General features: G+C 46.5%; 1 protein-coding gene across 1 annotated transcript; it reads left to right on the plus strand.

Moving 5' to 3' along the window:
- Nucleotides 1-2,839: 2,839 nt before the first annotated feature.
- LOC122372193 (C-type lectin lectoxin-Thr1-like) lies at nucleotides 2,840-3,556 on the plus strand. The gene has a single exon (XM_043349100.1). It carries the CDS (start codon nucleotides 2,840-2,842, stop codon nucleotides 3,554-3,556), a length of 717 nt encoding a protein of 238 aa, XP_043205035.1.
- The last annotated feature ends 15,453 nt before the right edge of the window (nucleotides 3,557-19,009 follow it).

Consider the following 19,009-nt stretch of genomic DNA (forward strand, 5'->3'; position numbering starts at 1 on the left):
TAAACGATTTATGTATTATAGTACAAATATGCTTTGTGCTCAATTAGGCTTTGCAGATAGGGACACTTAGTTAGTTAGGTTAGTTAGGCTCTTCAGGTTAGTTACTTAGGACATTTTGACAAGGACAGGTTAGGCTCTTCAGGACATTTTGTACAAGCATGTATGGCTGTGAGTTGTGGAGTATGCTGAGTGGGAAAAAGGCGATGCGTGAATTGTGTGTGGCCTATCACTCCTGTTTGAAGAAACTTGTTAAAGTTCCAAGATGGACGAGAAACCACAACCTGTGCATGGAGCTAAAGATGCTTACATGTCCAATGCTGATAGCGAGTAGGCAGCTTCTTTTCTGGAAGAGAGCTACATCTAGTCAAAATAGCATAATAAATGATCTGAATAGGGCCATAGGCGAGAAAGGGTTGGTTGCACGCAACCATAGGAAAATCAGAACTGACTATGAGCTGCTGGAACTAAATATAAATGATATCAGTCGAAAAGATGTTAGCAATATGTTCAGTGCCCATCTAGAAAGAGTGGTACAAGCCCGTCTCATGCAGGTCTGAATTCGCTGATGTCAAACTGCCAAGATTGTCTCTTGTGCATGGGTGTGATGTGTGCAGAGTGTATGATGTGTATGTTGGTGACATTATCATGTTGACTGAATTTGTCATGTTGTATATGTACCGACCTGGTGCGAAATAAATGTTATTATTATTATTATTATTATAATAACAGGCAGTCACATCGGGGGCGTTCCACGACAAATCGACAAGTGCCCTGCACCCTCATATTTTATTTTTTGCTTAAAATTGGTCTAATGGGTTGTGATGGGCGGGGAAGCCAGCTGTGGCAAGGATTTTTTTCTTCGAACAACGGTTTCCGAGATATAGCCTCGGGCAATTCCTGGATGTCGCGCTGCAGCGCTATGTTTGGCGGCCTATAACTCAAAAACTATTGGTTTTCTACGATAAAAACTTTATATTGTTCAACTCACAATCAACCAACAAACATTTTGGCTATCTCGGATTTTCAATTTTTGAAAATTTTGATCACGTGACCTTTTGACCTATTTTTCGAAGAGTGACCTTGATATTTTCCCCACTGAAAGTTGCAATTTTGTCTGATGACGATTAAAGCCTTATCAATTGTCATTCATATGCGAAAATAAAAAAGTGGATATCGCCCTGCGTTGACCTCAGGTCAGGTCATTTTTATGACCTGTCCATTATTACGAGCGGGAGCGACAGCGAGATCTCGAGAATAAAGCAAGATAGCGACAAGCGGTAAACGGTGCAGGGTACAAATGGATAAGGTCTATAATTTTTACTGAGGTCATTTTCAGGTCAGGTCAAAGATGACGTCACAGGAGCAAAAAGGAAGTCAAAATTGCGGCACTACATATATATGAAGTTTTTCTCGAATAACTTTCAAGGTATCCCAGCTAGGAACAAACTAATAGCACCATCGTGATCCTCTCGTCGATCCGCATCGAAACATATGTATGCTGACCTCGAAAGGTCGAAAGGTCAAAAGTTGACCTTAGGTCACGTGACCTAAGGTCAACTTTTGATCTTTCGACCTTTCGAGGTCAACATACATATGTTTCGATGCGGATCGACAAGAGGATCACGATGGTGCTATTAGTTTGTTCCTAGCTGGGATACCTTGAAAGTTATTCGAGAAAAACTTCAAACATGTAGTGCCACAATTTTGACTTCCTTTTTGCTCCTGTGACGTCATCTTTGACCTGACCTGAAAATGACCTCAATAGAAATTATAGACCTTATCCGTGTGTACCCTGCACCGTTTACCGCTTGTCGCTATCTTGCTTTATCCTCGAGATCTCGCTGTCGCTCCCGCTCGTCACGTGACCTAAGGTCAACTTTTGACCTTTCGACCTTTCGAGGTCAACATACATATATTTCGATGCGGATCGACGAGAGGATCACGATGGTGCTATTAGTTTGTTCCTAGCTGGGATACCTTGAAAGTTATTCTAGAAAAACTTCATATATATGTAGTGCCGCAATTTTGACTTCCTTTTTGCTCCTGTGACGTCATCTTTGACCTGACCTGAAAATGACCTCAGTAAAAATTATAGACCTTATCCATTTGTACCCTGTACCGTTTACCGCTTGTCGCTATCTTGCTTTCTTCTCGAGATCTCGCTGTCGCTTCCGCTCGTAATAATGGACAGGTCATAAAAATGACCTGACCTGAGGTCAACGCAGGGCGATATCCACTTTTTTATTTTCGCATATGAATGACAATTGATAAGGCTTTAATCGTCATCAGACAAAATTGCAACTTTCAGTGGGGAAAATATCAAGGTCACTATTCGAAAAATAGGTCAAAAGGTCACGTGATCAAAATTTTCAAAAATTGATAATCCGAGACAGCCAAAATGTTTGTTGGCTGATTATGAGTCGAACCATATAAAGTTTTCATCGTAGAAAACCAATAGTTTCTGAGTTATAGGCCGCCAAACATAGGGCTGCAGCGCGACCTGCTGGAATTGCCCGAGGCTATATCTCGGAAACCGTTGTTCGAAGAAAAAAATCCTTGCCACAGCTGGCTTCCCCACCCATCACAACCCCTTACACCAGTTTTCAACGAAAAATAAAATATGAGGGTGCAAATTTAATTTTTTATTTGTCGATTTGTCGTGGAACGCCCCATCGGTCATATGACTCGCGAACATGGCAAATGACAATGTTTTTCGCAGCAGATTGGCAATTGTCTTTTCCATGGACATAACTAGCTGTTGTGCTTTATAACATGATGGCAGATTGTCAACCGTAATAAAAACAGAAGCGCCAATGTCTTTGTCGGAGCTTATCCCATCATGTTTCTGTTCGCCGTCGTACAGCACAGACACGCGCCACACGCGTTCCTCGTCGGCTGCAGCATGTCCTTGTCGCGGCTGTGTCTGCTCCTGCTGTTGCCGACGCCGCTGACGACGACGGCGACCATCCTGGAGAGCGCCATTGTGCTGGTGCTGCCTCAGGGTGGCCATACCCTTAGCAAGCTGGGTAGCCAGGCTGTCGGCAACTGCGCCCAGTGTGGCCTGCTCTGTGCGCAGCAAGAGGAGTGTCTGGCGGTGACCTGCTCCGATGTCGCCGAGAAAGGGGTCTGCCAGCTCCTGGGAGATGAGATGGGAATTTGCGACACGGATTGGACAGAATTCAACGGAGCCTGCTACATCGTACTCAGAGAAAGACGGATTTGGAGCGCAGCGAAGGCTGCCTGTCGCCAGCTGCGCGCTGGCTCCGAACTAGCCTCGATCCACTCGCAGGAGGAAAATGATTTTGTGAAGCGCAATCTCCTGTACGGTCAGAGCGCTTTCATCGGCCTGGAGCACACCGGACCGTCTACTACTCGGAACTTCTACTGGCTGGACGACACACCGTTCGACTTCACCCACTGGCGCGATGGTCAGCCTAACGACAGGGCAGAAAACGACCTCTGCGTGGTGGCCCAGGCTGGGGACGTGGTTTGGCTGGACTTCATCGTGGCTGAAACGATGTCTCTCTACCCGCAGCTGTGCAAGTACACGCCCTAAGCGCACAACTTAACTGGTGCGACCGGCTGCGAGAATTTTTCTCAGCTGTTAGATAAACTTGTTTCTCACAAATTATTTGTAAATTTGTGCTTTACCTCTTCCGGTCGATGAAGGAGTTACAAAGTAGAGTTCTGCACGGCTGCAATTTTCCACAGCCTAGCCGCCCCGAAGCCGTGGCTCCACAGCCACAGCCGCCCACAGCCGTGGCAAACTGTGGGCAGCCAGCCGTCAGCCGGCCGTGGATACTTTCAATGAAATGCAACCAAATAGTATATAATATGTTGTTTTTAGTTGAAACATATAGCCAAAAGCACATTGCAATGGGCTATAGATTCTCAAGCTCATGAAGCATCATAGATTAAGTGGTTGTGTATCTGAGGCCGAAGGCCTGAAGCCTGATGCGCATCGCATGCCTACACAAGCCCTTGCAAGGGGTTAAGAAAGATGGGTAGGTAGGTACCTACATCAACAGAAAACATAAACAACGAACCAGAATAGAAGCACTAGCAGTGTAGACATCTAATGCCAAATCCTGAAGCATGAGTGTGGGACAGAACAACAGACCCTGATGCTTTTCATTATCAATGTTAGGTATGGAAAATGAAACTGAAGTTGATGGACTGTCAGACAAACAGTGATTGTCTAGTCAAAACTCGACATATACCTCAAAACTCTTGCTTCTTTCTTACCTTGCATATTTTCTGGGGTGTGATATGCCAGGCTTGAAGCAGCCTTCTGAGCAAGTCTCAAACTAATTTGATATGCAAGGCATCAAAACACTAGTGAGCATCCAAGAAAGAAAAAACATTCATCTATTTTGATTTTTCCAAATAATGATCTTCGCTCAAATCCCCAAGGACGTCCGAGCCACAATTGCCTCTTTCAATCAAAAATTTTACTTGAGTTTTCAATGACGTCAATAGCAAAGAAGTGGCAATAAATTGTTTTATGTCACTATAAACAGCCATAAAAATTATAATTAATTAATAATAATAATATACAGTCAAAAACATGCTCTCAAACAAAGATTAATTATCAAATTTTTAAATTTTCAGAAGAAGACGTCATTTTATTAGTAAAGTCAACAGCTCGCGTAAGAAATATTGTGTTCAGGGTTTTCACCGTCATGTGAATTACGTGTTCAGGGTTTTCACCATCATGTGAATTAACCGTAAGTAAGGTTCATGCTCACTTATAATCTAATTCCATTGGCTTCGTTGATCAGCATTTTCTGTTAGCGGTCACTCACACACCAGTTAGAACATAAAGCGCCAGTTTTATATTATGTAATCGGACTTGCCGAAAATCCAGAAATACATCTAAGAGTTATTTTAGATAATATTTTATGAAGCCTTTACGATCTATTACAAAGGGCAATTCATTTCTTTTTCAGCTACAAAATATAAAAAGTTGTATTTCAATTTAGGCGTAATTTCTTTTCCTTTTCACAGTAACTATGCGTAATGCCTACTCGTAAACGAGTACATATGTATACGTTATAAAATATGTAGAAAAATGTATATGCACTTACATCCTCCTGGTCATGTCGTCTTTACACATTTCCTTGCACCTTGCAAGTAGGTACCTACATGTGTACCAATCACAGCTCTTTTCGGCTAAGTCCTGTGTATATTCTGGCAACATATTGCCAGAAGATTGTAGTTTAACAAACCTACTCTTAGGTGCTGAATATTTAAGTAGTTGAGAAACTTGTCAACATGTGAATGATGCTCGAAAATCATAAAACAATCATCGACATATCTTCTAAAGTAAACGGGACGGTATTCTCGAGGACAGTTATCAAGCCAGTTCTTCTCATGATGACACAAGAATGCGTTAGCAAACGTAGGGCCTAACGGTAGACCCATTACCACCCCATCAACCTGTTTGTATAACTTGTGGTCAAAGATAAAGTACGAATTTAGTACTGAAATCTCAAGCAAAGACCTAAAACAGTTCTTAGCTATCCCTGCTACCGTTGAGCAGTTCCGAAATAATGACTCTGTGCAGATATCTATGGTTTCTGTAACTGGTATGTTCGTGAATAAACTTTCAACGTCGAAACTAGCCATAAACATGCCCTCTTTAACCTCAAGTTGCTGAATGTCATTTACGAATTGGTAACTATTTTGCACAGTATACGCGTTCACGGTGAGGGGAGCCAAAATCGAAACCAAATATCTGGCAAGTTTAAACGTAGGCGTCCCACATGCTGAAAAAATGGGTCGCAATGGAACAAGCATCTTATGTACCTTAGGGAGCCCGTAGAGAACTCCTGGGACGGAGCCGGACGCGAATAAGTCGCTGTACAGTTCCTTCGAGATCATACCCAATTTCTTCATTTTACCCAACAACCTATTAAGTTACATATGTATTAAGTTACATATATATTCGTTTTACATATGTAAGTATATGTAAAACGAACAGCTAGTGGCTTTGAAACCTCAGTTTACAGAAAGAAAACTTTCACTGGCCTTGGAACTAGCTTCTTTAGCTCTATTCCAATGCTCATAAAGAGGGCAATTGTGAAATCAGCCATATTTCGTGCCTTTCGGATCAGTTTAACCTACAGATTGTTCGATTTAGAAGTGAAGTTTTTAACGTCATTCTTTTGCAATAATGGGTTCCCAAAGCGACTTGTAGATTTTTCAGTTCGGAACTTCCTACAGAAGCAGTTCAGTCCAGCCCCAACCGTAGCTTCAGTTAAAAGGCTGGAAAAATACTTTGTATTACCTTTCTATGGTGATCAATCGCTTAAGATGCATCGTGAAGTCGTGTCCCTATTAACGAAATATTATCCATATCTGAATCCTAAAGTAGTTTTGCGTAACCAGTTCACGATTGGAACATTGTTCCGTTACAAGGACAAACTGCCCAAGCCGAGTCGCTCTGGTGTCATTTACAAATTTAGTTGCGCCTCATGCCAGGCGTCATACGTTGGTTCCACGTATCAACGTTTATTCACCAGAGTGGCTCAACACCAAGGCAGATCTCCTCGTACCGGACTGATGTCATCAACCCCAGCAGTTTCGTCCATTAGAGATCATGCGTTATCATGTGACGCTCCGTTTACGATTGATAATTTTGAAATTCTTGGTACGAACAGCTCGTTCCCTGATTTAAGAATTTTAGAATCACTATACATCTTTCGGTTGCGACCAAAAATAAACGACATTTCATCGGCATATCCTCTCAATGTCACCGCTTAGCTCTATGATGTGTGTACCCAATGGTGTGCAACTGCTCTCATGTGCACTGTGCATTTGTATACCGTCGCGCGTCGTCATCATTAAGTAGAACAATTCTCCACCTGGAAGAAGTGTACTTTGTGTACTTAATAGCGTGATTTCTATGCACCTCAGAGATCCTGGAAACATATCAAATTTTGTTTGGTTGCTTGGCCAAGCCACTTGGCGTCGACAGACCATGTCAGGGTAATGGAATGCGAAGACTGGAAGTGATAGAGAGCTGACTCGACTATTATTTAGCACGCTGACGTCATAGAGATATCTGCAACATCTCTATGGATACCTCTGGCTATTACGACCTATAGGCCATCCCCAGAGACAGGCCACCGAGTCGTGCTCAAGGTCACGGCAACTCCTACTGAGGCTGCACTCACCGGTGACTATCGAAAGAGGTTGTGATACCGAGAAACGAACAAGTACGTCCTAACGATTCAACTAACTAGATACCAATATCTTTTGCTGGATGTATCCGTTCAATGGATGATATCGATAAAAGTTACATGAGATCATAAACAATTGCAAATCCTGCTTTTGACAGTAACAAAACATGTGACTGAGGCATAATCAAAGTCGGACCGAGGAATAAACAACACCGGCTTACAAAGATACTTATTCAATACGTCGGTATTCACTTGCACGTCATTACATCGCACAAATGCAGCGTCATTTATTGACGTTTTTATCGTGCTCTATTGCCATCTTAACCCTCGCCCATGTAGGGGGGGGTTGGTGCACCCCCCCCCCCGAGGCTTTTCGGAAATAGTGCAAAAACGGCGGCGCGCAGCGCCGCCAAATTTTGGGTACCTTATGGGGCAAACCTTGCGCATCTTTTGATACAAAAAATTTGACCGGGTCATGTCAGGTCACGGAGTTATGACGTCACAAAGGGAACAGCCTCCGGCCGGATTTTCACAAACTGAGTGCCAACGCCCGAGGTTTCCTGCCGGTGGTACGGACATCGGTTGATGGATCGTGATGAAACTTCCCATGCATGTTGGGCCAAGTATTGGCTATCATATGGTATAAGAAACTTGACCGGGTCAGGTCAGGTCACGGAGCTATGACGTCACAAGAGGAACAGCGTCCGGTACTATTTTTGAAAAGCGCCCGAACCACTGTTTTGCTAATTCTTGTCACCTCAATGGGAATATGCAGCAATATTAGCTTCTATAGGGAGTAAATGGACCTCCCAAATCCAAAAATACAATCAGATTTCAAAAATTTAAATTTTGATTTTTCGAATTTCTGCCGCCGACTGTGACCTTGCCGACTTCCGGCGCTCCCAACGCGCCATTTTTAGAGCTAGGGAAACGAAATACATACCAAACGATAGAGAATTGATCAAGGAACACGATAGTGAAGGTTTCAAGTCGATATCTCCCACCGTTTTGCCGCAATCGCTGCGGAAAGTTGAAAAAGTCTATTTTTCCGAAAATTTGACCTTTGACCGGTCAAAAGTAGGTCAAATGTTGACCTAGGACCAAAAAATATACCACCAATCGCGAGATCTCGGCGAGAGCAATCCGTTGGTCTTTTCCGCTAAGCTCTACGACGCTCCGTTTTTCAAACGCCAAGGGGGGGTCGCACCAACCCCCCCCCCCCTGCATGGGCGAAGGTGGCAGATCGCCATTTACGGGCGAGGGTTATACTCAGTCGAGTAATGCTACAGTAAAAATGGTGTAGCAGCATGTGCTGCAGAGCCCTCATCGCTTATATAGTAGTGAATGGTCCCGAGGGAGCATTGTAAGTATGAGCGACAGCGATTTCATTACGGTGGATTGCTAACATAGCGAGTTGATTACAGCAATACGCATGTCCATTACTGCTATACCGTTGTGTTGTCTATATTACTCAATGTCTTACAAGGTTCGTGTGTATAAAAAGCTGAACACGAGCAGTGGAAGGGGGGCGAGTTTCGCCCACCCCTCCTGTCCTGTTTCTAGCAAATATAAGAGTATCTCACGCCGATATAATTCTATTACCGTCAGTACCTGCCTAAATTGAATTGCGCATCTTGCCGTGAAAGCAATAAGGAAATCGGTCTGCACCATTTTTAGTAACAGGGGTGTTAACCCGGCACCGCCCGGGCTATTTCCGTACCCACATCAGCCTGGGGGGGGGGTCGGATCCGACCCCCCCCTGTTATCTCGAGAACCAATGGTCGTATCGAGCCCCGCGAGGCGGCGTTCGAAAGGTCTCTACGAGACCTTCCCAAAGCACTCTTAAGATTTCAAGATTGATGTCAACTTTCGGGTCAAGGTCAGGTCAAAGGTCAAATTCAGGGGTTTTGCATGATTAGGCTTACGGACAGCGGAATCGATAGCTGCTGCTCGAAACTCACCACAAATGACCTCAAAGACCTAGTGAAGGTACCATGTGCGTATAGGGGTCATACTAAGTACGGGTCAAGGTCAGGTCAGGTCACGAAAGGTCACGGTTTTCACTTTCTGCTACATGGGCGTGCGACACATGTTTTATGGCTTATTTTTCACGCTAAATCCGATGGTAATGGTTATATGTGACCCCAAGTCACTGTGCTGGTGATAAGTGTGCATTGAAAGCATAAAAAATCGTTTATACCATACATAACTAAACGAGGGCTAAGAAAAAAGTCAATTTTTCAACTTTTTATTTTTGACATAAAAATGCACTTTTCTAGACGAGCTTTGTCCCAGGAATCTAGTGGTGCCATTTGTTTTCACATGCGATGTTCAGAAGTGCCTCTAATTCGCGAAAATGCTTATGACGTCACCATGCCCTATGCATGTTGGAGCTATTTTTTTACAATTTGGGGGTCAAAAATCAAGATAGAAAGTTGAAATTTGGGACATCTAATGTTCTAATAGAGCTTTATAACATATATTCCGGTTTTTTGGAAATTCTCAAAATTTTGGATTTTATAAGCTGTTTTCCAAAAAATAGTTTTTTGAATTTTTAGGGGTGAAAAACGCATTTTATGGAAAATCCGAGATAGCCATTTTAAAGAACTCGTTGAGCTGCGTCTTTTCATGTCCTTAATTTGCAATTTGCTTAAAACCTCGATTTTTGGCGATTTTTCAAACATTTATCATTTTTTGACTGAAAACGCCATGTAGTTACATCACTAAAATCGAAATATCTCAGAAAAATTTTTCTTCAAAATTGCACAGGAGACGTCAAATTGATGGGGGAGAAGGTATGCGAAGTTTCAAGTTGATAGCGCAAGCGGTTCATGAGTTATTCAAGAAAAACGGAGGGGGGGGGGTCGGATCCGACCCCCCCCCCAGGCGGTCGCGGGTTAAGTCAAAGATTCCTCCGGAGCGGCGACGCGGCCGGTGCCGGCCGATTTTCACTGCCGGCGCCGGACGATTCCGTTTTTGCATTGCGCTGCTTACCGGCTACCGCTGCTAATGATCGATTCGCGTCAAAATTGCTGGTAAGACTTAGAAATGCACACTGCACAGGCAATCTTATGGTGAAATAACCACAAAAATCAACCGGTAACATTTTGAGCTACGAGTGCGTAAACACACGTAAACACGTAAACAGTTGTGACTGAAACGCTTCCCGCACCGGCTGTTCCCCTCTTCAAACGGAAGTCATCGAAATCCTAGCAGAGCTCTGATTGCCATTATCATTGCTGGATTATATAGAGATTCACTATATTTACTCGAAAATGTATGTACCGTCGTATAGTGAGAAGGATAAGAAAATCGGTCGGTAACTTTTTGAGGTATGTGCGTGAAAAGAGGAAATAGACCCTCATCTTGCAAATTTGCCCACGGTTGACCTAATTTAACCTTGAAGTCAAGATATCGACATACGAGTAGTATCATGTATAGTTTTTTTCTTTTTCTTTTTTTTAGTCGGACTACTCTCCAACGGGCTCATGTCCCAATTATAGGAGAGAGCACCTGCTCCTCCCTCCGTCCTATTCCCCACCCCCCAGGCTACGGCTGAAGTGGGAGCCTACCCCACACCTGGTGACGCAGCCGGGGACGACGCCCGCGGAACGGGCGGAACCGGGAATCGAACCCGAATCCGGCACCGCCCGCACCGCGGGTCGACGCCTTAACCGACTGCGCCACCAGGGCCGGTAAGAGTTATGTACTGCCCGCCACCCCCCCACCCACCCTGCAAATTTCGTCTTTTTTACTTCATAAGTGCTGAGACCTTAGGGGATGACCCCTTCCCTTCCACTGGCCATTGTTCTTTGAACCCTTCCATTGCGAGTGTTAAATCTTCAGCGTTTTTCTTTTCTTTTTTTGAGTTTTAAATCTTAAGGCTTATGAAGAAGCTAAAATTTACAGCGATTTTCTCGAATTCAGCTGAGGTATAATTTTCATTTTCAGTTCCATTTTCAGCTAAAACAACTGTAAACAATTGACTTGTTTGGATTCGATGAATACTGCCGAAACTCGCTATAGCTAAATTGTTACTACCTGAACATTGTGCAGCCTTTCAAACAGTCTATGAATGTTTTGTCATGCTGATATCAGGTGGTAATGGAATATGGTAACCACGATTTGGCGTTACTGTTTTCACTTGTAACCGCTTATCAAATAAAAGGATTTGTCGTGTGTATCGGTAAGTGAACAGCCTGGCTCCACAAACATGTTTTGCAATCTGCCAATGCACGTCGTGTATAGTTACTCACTCATATTATTGCACCATATCTAGGCGAGCGTCCACTTCCAATACTTCACGTATGCTGTTTGGTGGAAAAGCAATAAGGACCTAGTCACTGCGTCGCTGCATGCTTTGTGCATAGGTTCTCATTAGCCGTTTTTACGACGGGCTATCCGGCGAGTGCACCTAATTTGACCAAATCTGCACCTGATTTCTTTTACAGCAAATATCTTTGTTTTATGAATTTATTTCAGTGTTTTAATCGATGCTACTATCTGATAATATGACAAAACAGGCATATAAGCAAATAGTGCAACCCTAGCTCTCGCCCGCACATGGGGGGGGATGGTTGCCACCTACGTCTATAGGTGGGGGGGGGGGTGGTTGCCACCCCCCCCCCCCCCAGGTAGTCTTTCTGCTCTGCACTTGACATTTTTAAAGCTAGAAGGCTGATTTTTCGTATAGCTGCTCCTCTATCCTTTCTTGATGTCATTAGCGTCGCCACGGGGGGGCAAGCGGGGCAGCTTGCCCCCCCCCCCCCCAACCTCGGACCGGGCACCCCCTGAGATCGATACAGATCCGATGAGATTTTGGAGTCGGGAAAAAATGGGGGTACCTTTCTGAGAATGCCTGTGAGGTCAGACTCGGTTGGAGCGTGCAGTTCAAACCAGAGTCGAAGTCGCAGTCGACAAAATCTTCAAGACTCCGACTCCAGACTCGGAAATATCAATGTTGTGATTCATTGCCTGTTCCTAGTTGGTTCTTTATTACATTTTATAGCTGATTTTCTTTGGGGTGCTGACACTTGATTTTCGTTCATAGCGTGACACGAAATCTTCGGGGCCTTTCTCAACTCTCGTCAAATGTCTGCGACAGGCTCAAGTACTGTTCAAGTGCCACAGGGCTCATGAGCTTGCTTTTCACACAGGCTCCTAAGGAGCTCTACTGAGCTCTAAGAAGCTTTCAGAGGACCCAAACCGGTCTCTGAGAGTCCCACTGGTGTCCATGTTCTCGGAGGGCCCATATACCTACCAATACAGGGATCTTTGGGGATCTTATACATACATACGTAGACCTCTGAAGGGCCACACGGATCTTTGAGGATGCCTTCGAAAATTTCTGAGAACCTGAACTGGCCTCTGATAGTTCAGCCGAACTTTTGAGGCGACAGACTTTGCAAACCTCAAGCCGGCATATGAGGGGTCACAACTCATGTGTCCCTCTGAGGGCCGCAACACATGTTTCTTATGTCCCTAGACCCTACGTAGCGTCCTTAGGCATTCGACTGTCGACACAGATCCCGATGGTTCACACACTGTTATCCGAGGGCTGCAGGCTCACCCTGGGCCTAGTCGCTTATCGCCCGCCGCCCACACTGGCTTCTGAGGGCCTTACCTTGGGTTCGGAAAGCCCTAAAGCACCACATACACGTAAATATTTGGGGTGACCCACGCCGATCTCCGGGATCCTAAGCAGGCTTCTCAGAGTCCACACTGACCCTGAGTGGCCTGAAATGGCCTAAAGTCCCAAGCCTATCTCTAAGGGATCCCTTGCCGCCATGCCGCGCGTAACTTTTGCTTCCGTTAAACATTTTTTTTTTTTTGTTCGCGTTTGCAGCGCTTCCCTTCACACGAAAAACGAGAAACTTTTTGTTCACACTCGAGTGAACAAAACACTTCCTCTCAGTGGAGCAAAGATGAATTATTTCCGATTCACACTTCCGACATTCACTCTCCGCCGAAGCCAAACTTAGCTTCAATCGGCGGCTAGGACAAGCCCTATACATTTCACGTAAAACCTCTGCATGCATGCGTGAATGGAGGTTTTAGCAGGGTGATCCCGATCCGACTAAACGGAGCGTTTTTCACCTTTTTATGAATGATGATCATGAGCGACGAGCGTCTGCACAGGAGCCCTCTGCAGTGCGTCGGCAATCGCAGCCACTGTAAATCTACCGGTCGTTTTTGCCCAGAAATTTCCAAATTTCGAATTTTCCGTAAAAAAATTACATGTCATCATAGCTAGAAGAAAACCATTGTCACCATCGGATTCCTTGCACCATTGCACGTTGAATGATACGTAAAACGAGTGAGTAACGACTGGGGAAAGGCAAGATTTAACTCAAAAATTGATTTTGCCCCCCCCCCAACCGAAAATCTCTGGCGACGCCTATGCTTGATGTCCACTGAAAATTTCAACTTTCTGTGGTTTTTGGTTTCGGAAATATGCCCTTGTTTTTCAGGTCATGTCATGACCCAAATGGCCAATTCTCAACATCTTGCGTTTGCTATGGGCCTTGTGAGCTTTTGACACCTTGATTTCGGCCTTTTTTGCCAGTCTTACCTCCCACCTGTCATGGAACATGTTCGACGATGTACAGGTGTCAAGGTCAGGGTCAGGGTCAACCAAGGTCATCTAAGATAATTGCGTTTTAGGCAATTTTTTAGCAAAAATCTGGTCGGGTAGTGTGACAAAGAGGTTCTAGCTGGCTTGGCACCAGAAAACGGCATCGTCATCGGTATATGATAAGCAGCGCACTTAATATCCAACGGTGAACCAAAACAGCAACATTTTTTAGTTTGACCTGACCTGGAAGGTCAATGACTGACCTGAGAAAGTAAAACTGGATATCATTGGATTTGTCTCTTCCCAAAGAATCTTTTTGGTCCTTACCGCTAAGCTGTATCTCCAACAGGAACGAAATGGCGCGGGGGGGGGTGGCAACCCCCCCCCCCCCATGTGCGTTCTAGGATGGGAAAATGGCATGTGCGGGCGAGGGCTAGCTGATAGCTGCTAAGAGACACACTGAACCTGATTTGACCAAATCTGCACCTAATCTGCACCAGATGTGCACCAACTGTGTACCAGATGGCCGTCGTGAAAACGGCTATTGTCTTGGCGCTTCCTGATTCGATGCAGAAATTTCTGGCTGATATTTTGAATCTACTAGTGTCTGTCTAGTTGAGAAAGCATTTCAAATAAAAACTAAGAACACTACGACTTAACGGAACTCCTTACTTCGACTTTGAAACCTCAAAATAGGACCGAGCCACCGGTCACACACGGCCCATTGCAAGCGACTCGAGGGGAGCTATGCCGGCGTCCTCTATCGGCAGCTTGTAAAACTATGGCTCAGGCGCCAGATGTCAGGGCCGTCGGTCACCACTGTTTCAGGCTGCCCCTGGCTGAGGGAATGTGCCTGAGTCTGGGGGCTGGGTGTCCCGGTAGCAAATTTACAAACTGTATACACGTCTTCGGAGACCGAGCCGTGACGTCATGCCAATGGGCGGAGTGAAAGGCTGTAGCGGCGCTTGGCAGGTGACGTCAAGTGCAGGGGCGGAGCGGAAGACTCGCGGGTCGTGGAGCTTACCTACTCGATGAGAAATTGTAATGTTGTGTTGAATATTTACAACTAGCTAAAACCCCTGATCTTGTTTGGGAAAATAGTTCATCCGAAAGCTCTGAACGGCAGACGGCTTAAAAGATCAACTTGAAACTTATACGCCCGTCTAGCGGCATCGATTTTGGCGAGGCACTTTTCGGATCTCTAACTACTTGCTCCAAAATGCCGAAGATCCGAAAAGTCCCTCGCCAAAATCGATGCCGCTAGACGGGCGTATAAGTTTCAAGTTGATCTTTTAAGCCGTCTGCCGTTCAGAGCGCCGCCGAGTCGGCCTATTTAGACGTCCGATTTCATTAGAATCCAGAATGATTTTCGGCGAAATGCACAAAACCCGTGCACTGACAGCGTGCACACCTAACAAACAACACGACGGTCGAGACGCGTCGTTTCATACCACCCACTCTGACCTGCAACATGCGTGTGAGCCGCCAACCGCGTTCGTCAATAAGAGGGGTTTGCTTTATATTACTTATAGGCTTACGTAAAACCGTTCAATTAGACGTCGGGGCTCATGAGAAAAACTCGCCGCCCCGAGAATCGAACTCGGCTGCTCCAGGCAAAATGAGAGGATCATAGCCACTTGGCCACATGCGCTTGGTGGACGATAGGTCTGATTGACATTCAAACTTTGCAGGCAACTGTGTTTACCAATTATGCTATCGTAAGTATCCTCATCCATGATACTCGTCGCATCACATCAATCAAACAATCAAAATCAATCACGCTGCAACCATCTATACCAATACGGCCTTGGCAACGATTGTTTACAAACAAAATCGCGCGCTCGCCGCACTGCGCCGCCCGCCGCGCTGTGAAAACAGCTGGCTAACCAACTTCGCTCCGCCCCTTCTCTGACGTCATGGCAGACGTCACGCCAGCGGCTGGTGCAATATGATTGGCGCTCCGAAGGCGTGTATAGAGTTTGTAAATGCGCGTCCCGGCAAGGCCCGCGTCCCGGTAAGTGATCAGGCAAAATCATGGATCGTTTAATTCACTTTACATACTTATTTAGCTCAACATAATATTTTTCCTATCCAATGCAGTGATGACAAGCTTGTAGGTAGGTACCTACCGTACTTACCTACTCCTATCAGACCTTGGGTTGCGACTCACTAGCTCGCTATCGGATGTCTTTATTCGCCATCTCCATCGGATCCATCAGCCTTTATCTCTACTCGGTCAGGTAACGCCGATGACTGTGAAGTGTGAGTTGACGTTTAGTGTCTGAGTGTCTCCCTACGAAGCATAGGCGTAGGAACGTTTTCAAAAGTGGGGGGGCCAGGGTCCCAGAGGTCCAAAACCTAACCTACCCCCAAAATCCGATTTCTCCTCGGATTTCGGCCACTTTGTTTTCGCAAACATGCTCAGAGGTAAAAAAAAATCGAGACAAAAAAAAGAAAAAAAAATTGGTTGAAATTTCAGGGAGTCTCCCGTCCATAAACTCAAACTGATGGACGCGTTCCCCTGTCCTCCGCAGCCGTTGGCACCCATGCAAATTCCAGAGGCATCCAGCAACTTTTTCATTACGAGCAAGCGTGAAACGTGCAAAGCGAGTCTTTTCAATATACGTATAAAAATCAGCATGAACGGCCCAGCTAGGCTCAGCCAGGCCTATAACGTTTTTAAGAGGTTTTATATCAGCGACCACTGCAACTGGGCTGATTGCCTATCACTTTTCAGAGGCCGGTGTGGGACTTTTAGACGGTCTGGGCCTTCAGAGGCCAGTTTAACCCTCCACGGCCCGGTCCTATAGGTTTTCTACATACGCGCTGGCCGAGGGGGCGGGGGGCGGGTACGACCCCCCTCGCTGTTTCGCCCCAGGTGGAGCTAGCGCGTCGCGGTAAAACGAGCGTGTGCGCCGTTACGAGACGCAGAGATCGATACCCGATTTTATGGTCCTAGGTCAACCGGTGACCTCTAACACCGTTCCGTGCTTCTATCCTCAGGATACTGAAATCCTTCTCCTCCACACCGCCACCCCCCTCCGGGCTGGACAGGCAACTTTATCTCATGCGGGCTGCTCCCTTGGAGCGGCACCGCTGCTCCCGAGGGAGCGCACCCCGTAGCCGAGTGCAGTGAGTGCCTTGGGGCTGGGTGGCCTGTCCTCTGGACGGGCTCAGCCCCGGCGACTCACTAGGGTGCCTGCCCAGTGCCCAGACCAATGTCTCCCCCTATATCCTATCATCCTTCCGGCTCTGAAATGGTCTCATTGGACCGAAAGGGCCTAACCCAACAAAACAAACAAAAACCGGTGACCTCTGAGGTCAGGTCAAGTGCCTCAAGGCACGGTTCCGTTTTTGGTGAATAACTTCGCAAAAAATGGCCGCAGAGCCGCGATTTTGCCAGCATCGTGTTCGCCTCTCTCAGGCGCGTCGAATGATATGCTTTTTGTTTGGGTGAGGTAAATTTAGGGTGTTGACCTCGGGTCACGGTCAGGTCGGCGTCCCCAGGTCACGAAATTGGTCGAAGGAGGTCATGTCGCATATCATTCGATTCGGCAGGTCTTCTTGAGTCCATAGGTGGCTTTCCCGACTCGCTAGCTCAATTTGATCGGTACCTAGTTATTGACGAAAAACTAATAAGACCCTTATAACTTCATAAATGACGTCGCGCAAGGTCAACATTGCAAAAGTGACGCATCGAACCTTGCAAGGAGTGCATGAAATCACGATTCGGTGTGCTTGAGATAGTTGGAGATCGATCGTTCCCGGCGCCAGAAAAAGTTTTCAGTTTATCCCCATTGACTTATACCTAATGGTGAGGTCACGAAAATGACCTGACCTCATATGAACTTTAGGAAAAATCCGAGATATACATTATACAAGTTGAGAGACTCCTATTAGATACTAGGTCCTCCAAGGTTCATTTCCCTGTGAAATCTCCTCTGGCAGTGAGGGCGTTGCGAAGTTGCGACATCTGAAGGCCGTGCAGAGGTTCACTTATGACCACATGGGTCAGTGACCTGATCTGACCCGAAAATGCGGTTGGTGTCGAAAGATCCCGTTTGATTCAAAGGTCAGGTATGCCAAGCTTCAGCTCTCTATCGCCGGCGTGTTCGGAGCTATCGCAAAAAAAACCTATGGAGGGGCAGCACCCGCCCCCCCCCCCCCAGCCTGCGAGGGTTAAGGCCCTCAGAGACCAGTACAGGGCCTGCAAAGGGCAGGATGAGACCTTAAGATGCCGACTTGGGCCATCAGAGGCTAATGTGGGTCCTTACAGGCCAGTATGGGCCCTCAGAGGTCAGTGTGGGACCCTAAAATGCCGGCATGGGCCGATGTTGGACCCCAGAGGCCAGCAGAAGACCCTCAAAAACCAAGATGGGCCTCAGAGGCCGGCATCAGGTCTTCAGAATCCCGTGCAAGGCCCTCAGAGACTAATGCGTGTCCTTACAGGTCAGCATGGGCCCTTAGAGGTCAGTGTGGGGCCCTAAAAGACCGGCATGGGCCGGCGTTGGACCCCTTAGGCCAAGGTGGACCCTCAGAGGCCGATGCGGACCCTTAGAGGCCGGCATCGGGTCTTCAGAATTCAGTGCGGGGCCCTCAAAGGCACCTAAAGGCTAGTCTTGGGACCCCAGAGACAGAAATGAGGCCACCAGAGGCCGGTGTGAGGCCCTCAGACGCCGGCTGGGCCCTTGAGGCCGGTTTAGGGGCCCTCAAATGAGGTCAATGTGGGTTCTCAGCGGTCAATGTGGGCGCTTGACCGCCACTGAAGGGCCCTCCGAGATCAGTGTAGGACCCTCAAAGACTGGTTTGGGAGCTGTTAATAGCTAGCGTGGGATTCTTGAGTCTCGTGACAATCGAATAAGGGCCAGAGCCCCATACGCCCATGGGGGCCCATTGGTTGTTTGGGGGGGCCAAATGATATGATGGCCCCCTGATTAGCCTTTGGAGGGGGGAAGGGCATGGCCCTGATCCCCCTCTGCGACCGCCACTGCACTGAAAGTGGAAGGGGGAGGGGCAGAAACAGACATTGCTGGCCCCCAGGCTGTTTGAACCGAGGCTGAGGCACGGTCACCCTGGCCCCCAGCTAGTACGCCTTTGACGAACTATGCCGACCCCAAGCAGATAAGGTCAAGCGTTGGTCGTTTGTATACGCATTCTCCTGCACCGTGCTAGTATTGTCTTAGTATTCTGTATTGCCTATACCTTTTTAGTGCTCGCTGTCCCGCGCCTCGTATTCAACAAAATGTTGTCA

Source organism: Amphibalanus amphitrite, unplaced genomic scaffold (assembly GCF_019059575.1).
Source record: "Amphibalanus amphitrite isolate SeventyFive unplaced genomic scaffold, NRLGWU_Aamphi_draft 001328F_arrow, whole genome shotgun sequence".
NCBI lineage: Eukaryota > Metazoa > Arthropoda > Thecostraca > Balanomorpha > Balanidae > Amphibalanus > Amphibalanus amphitrite.

Excerpts from the sequence above, each read along its gene's own strand:
- LOC122372193 (XM_043349100.1), top strand. The coding sequence starts at position 2,840 with ATGTTTCTGTTCGCCGTCGTACAGCACAGACACGCGCCACACGCGTTC.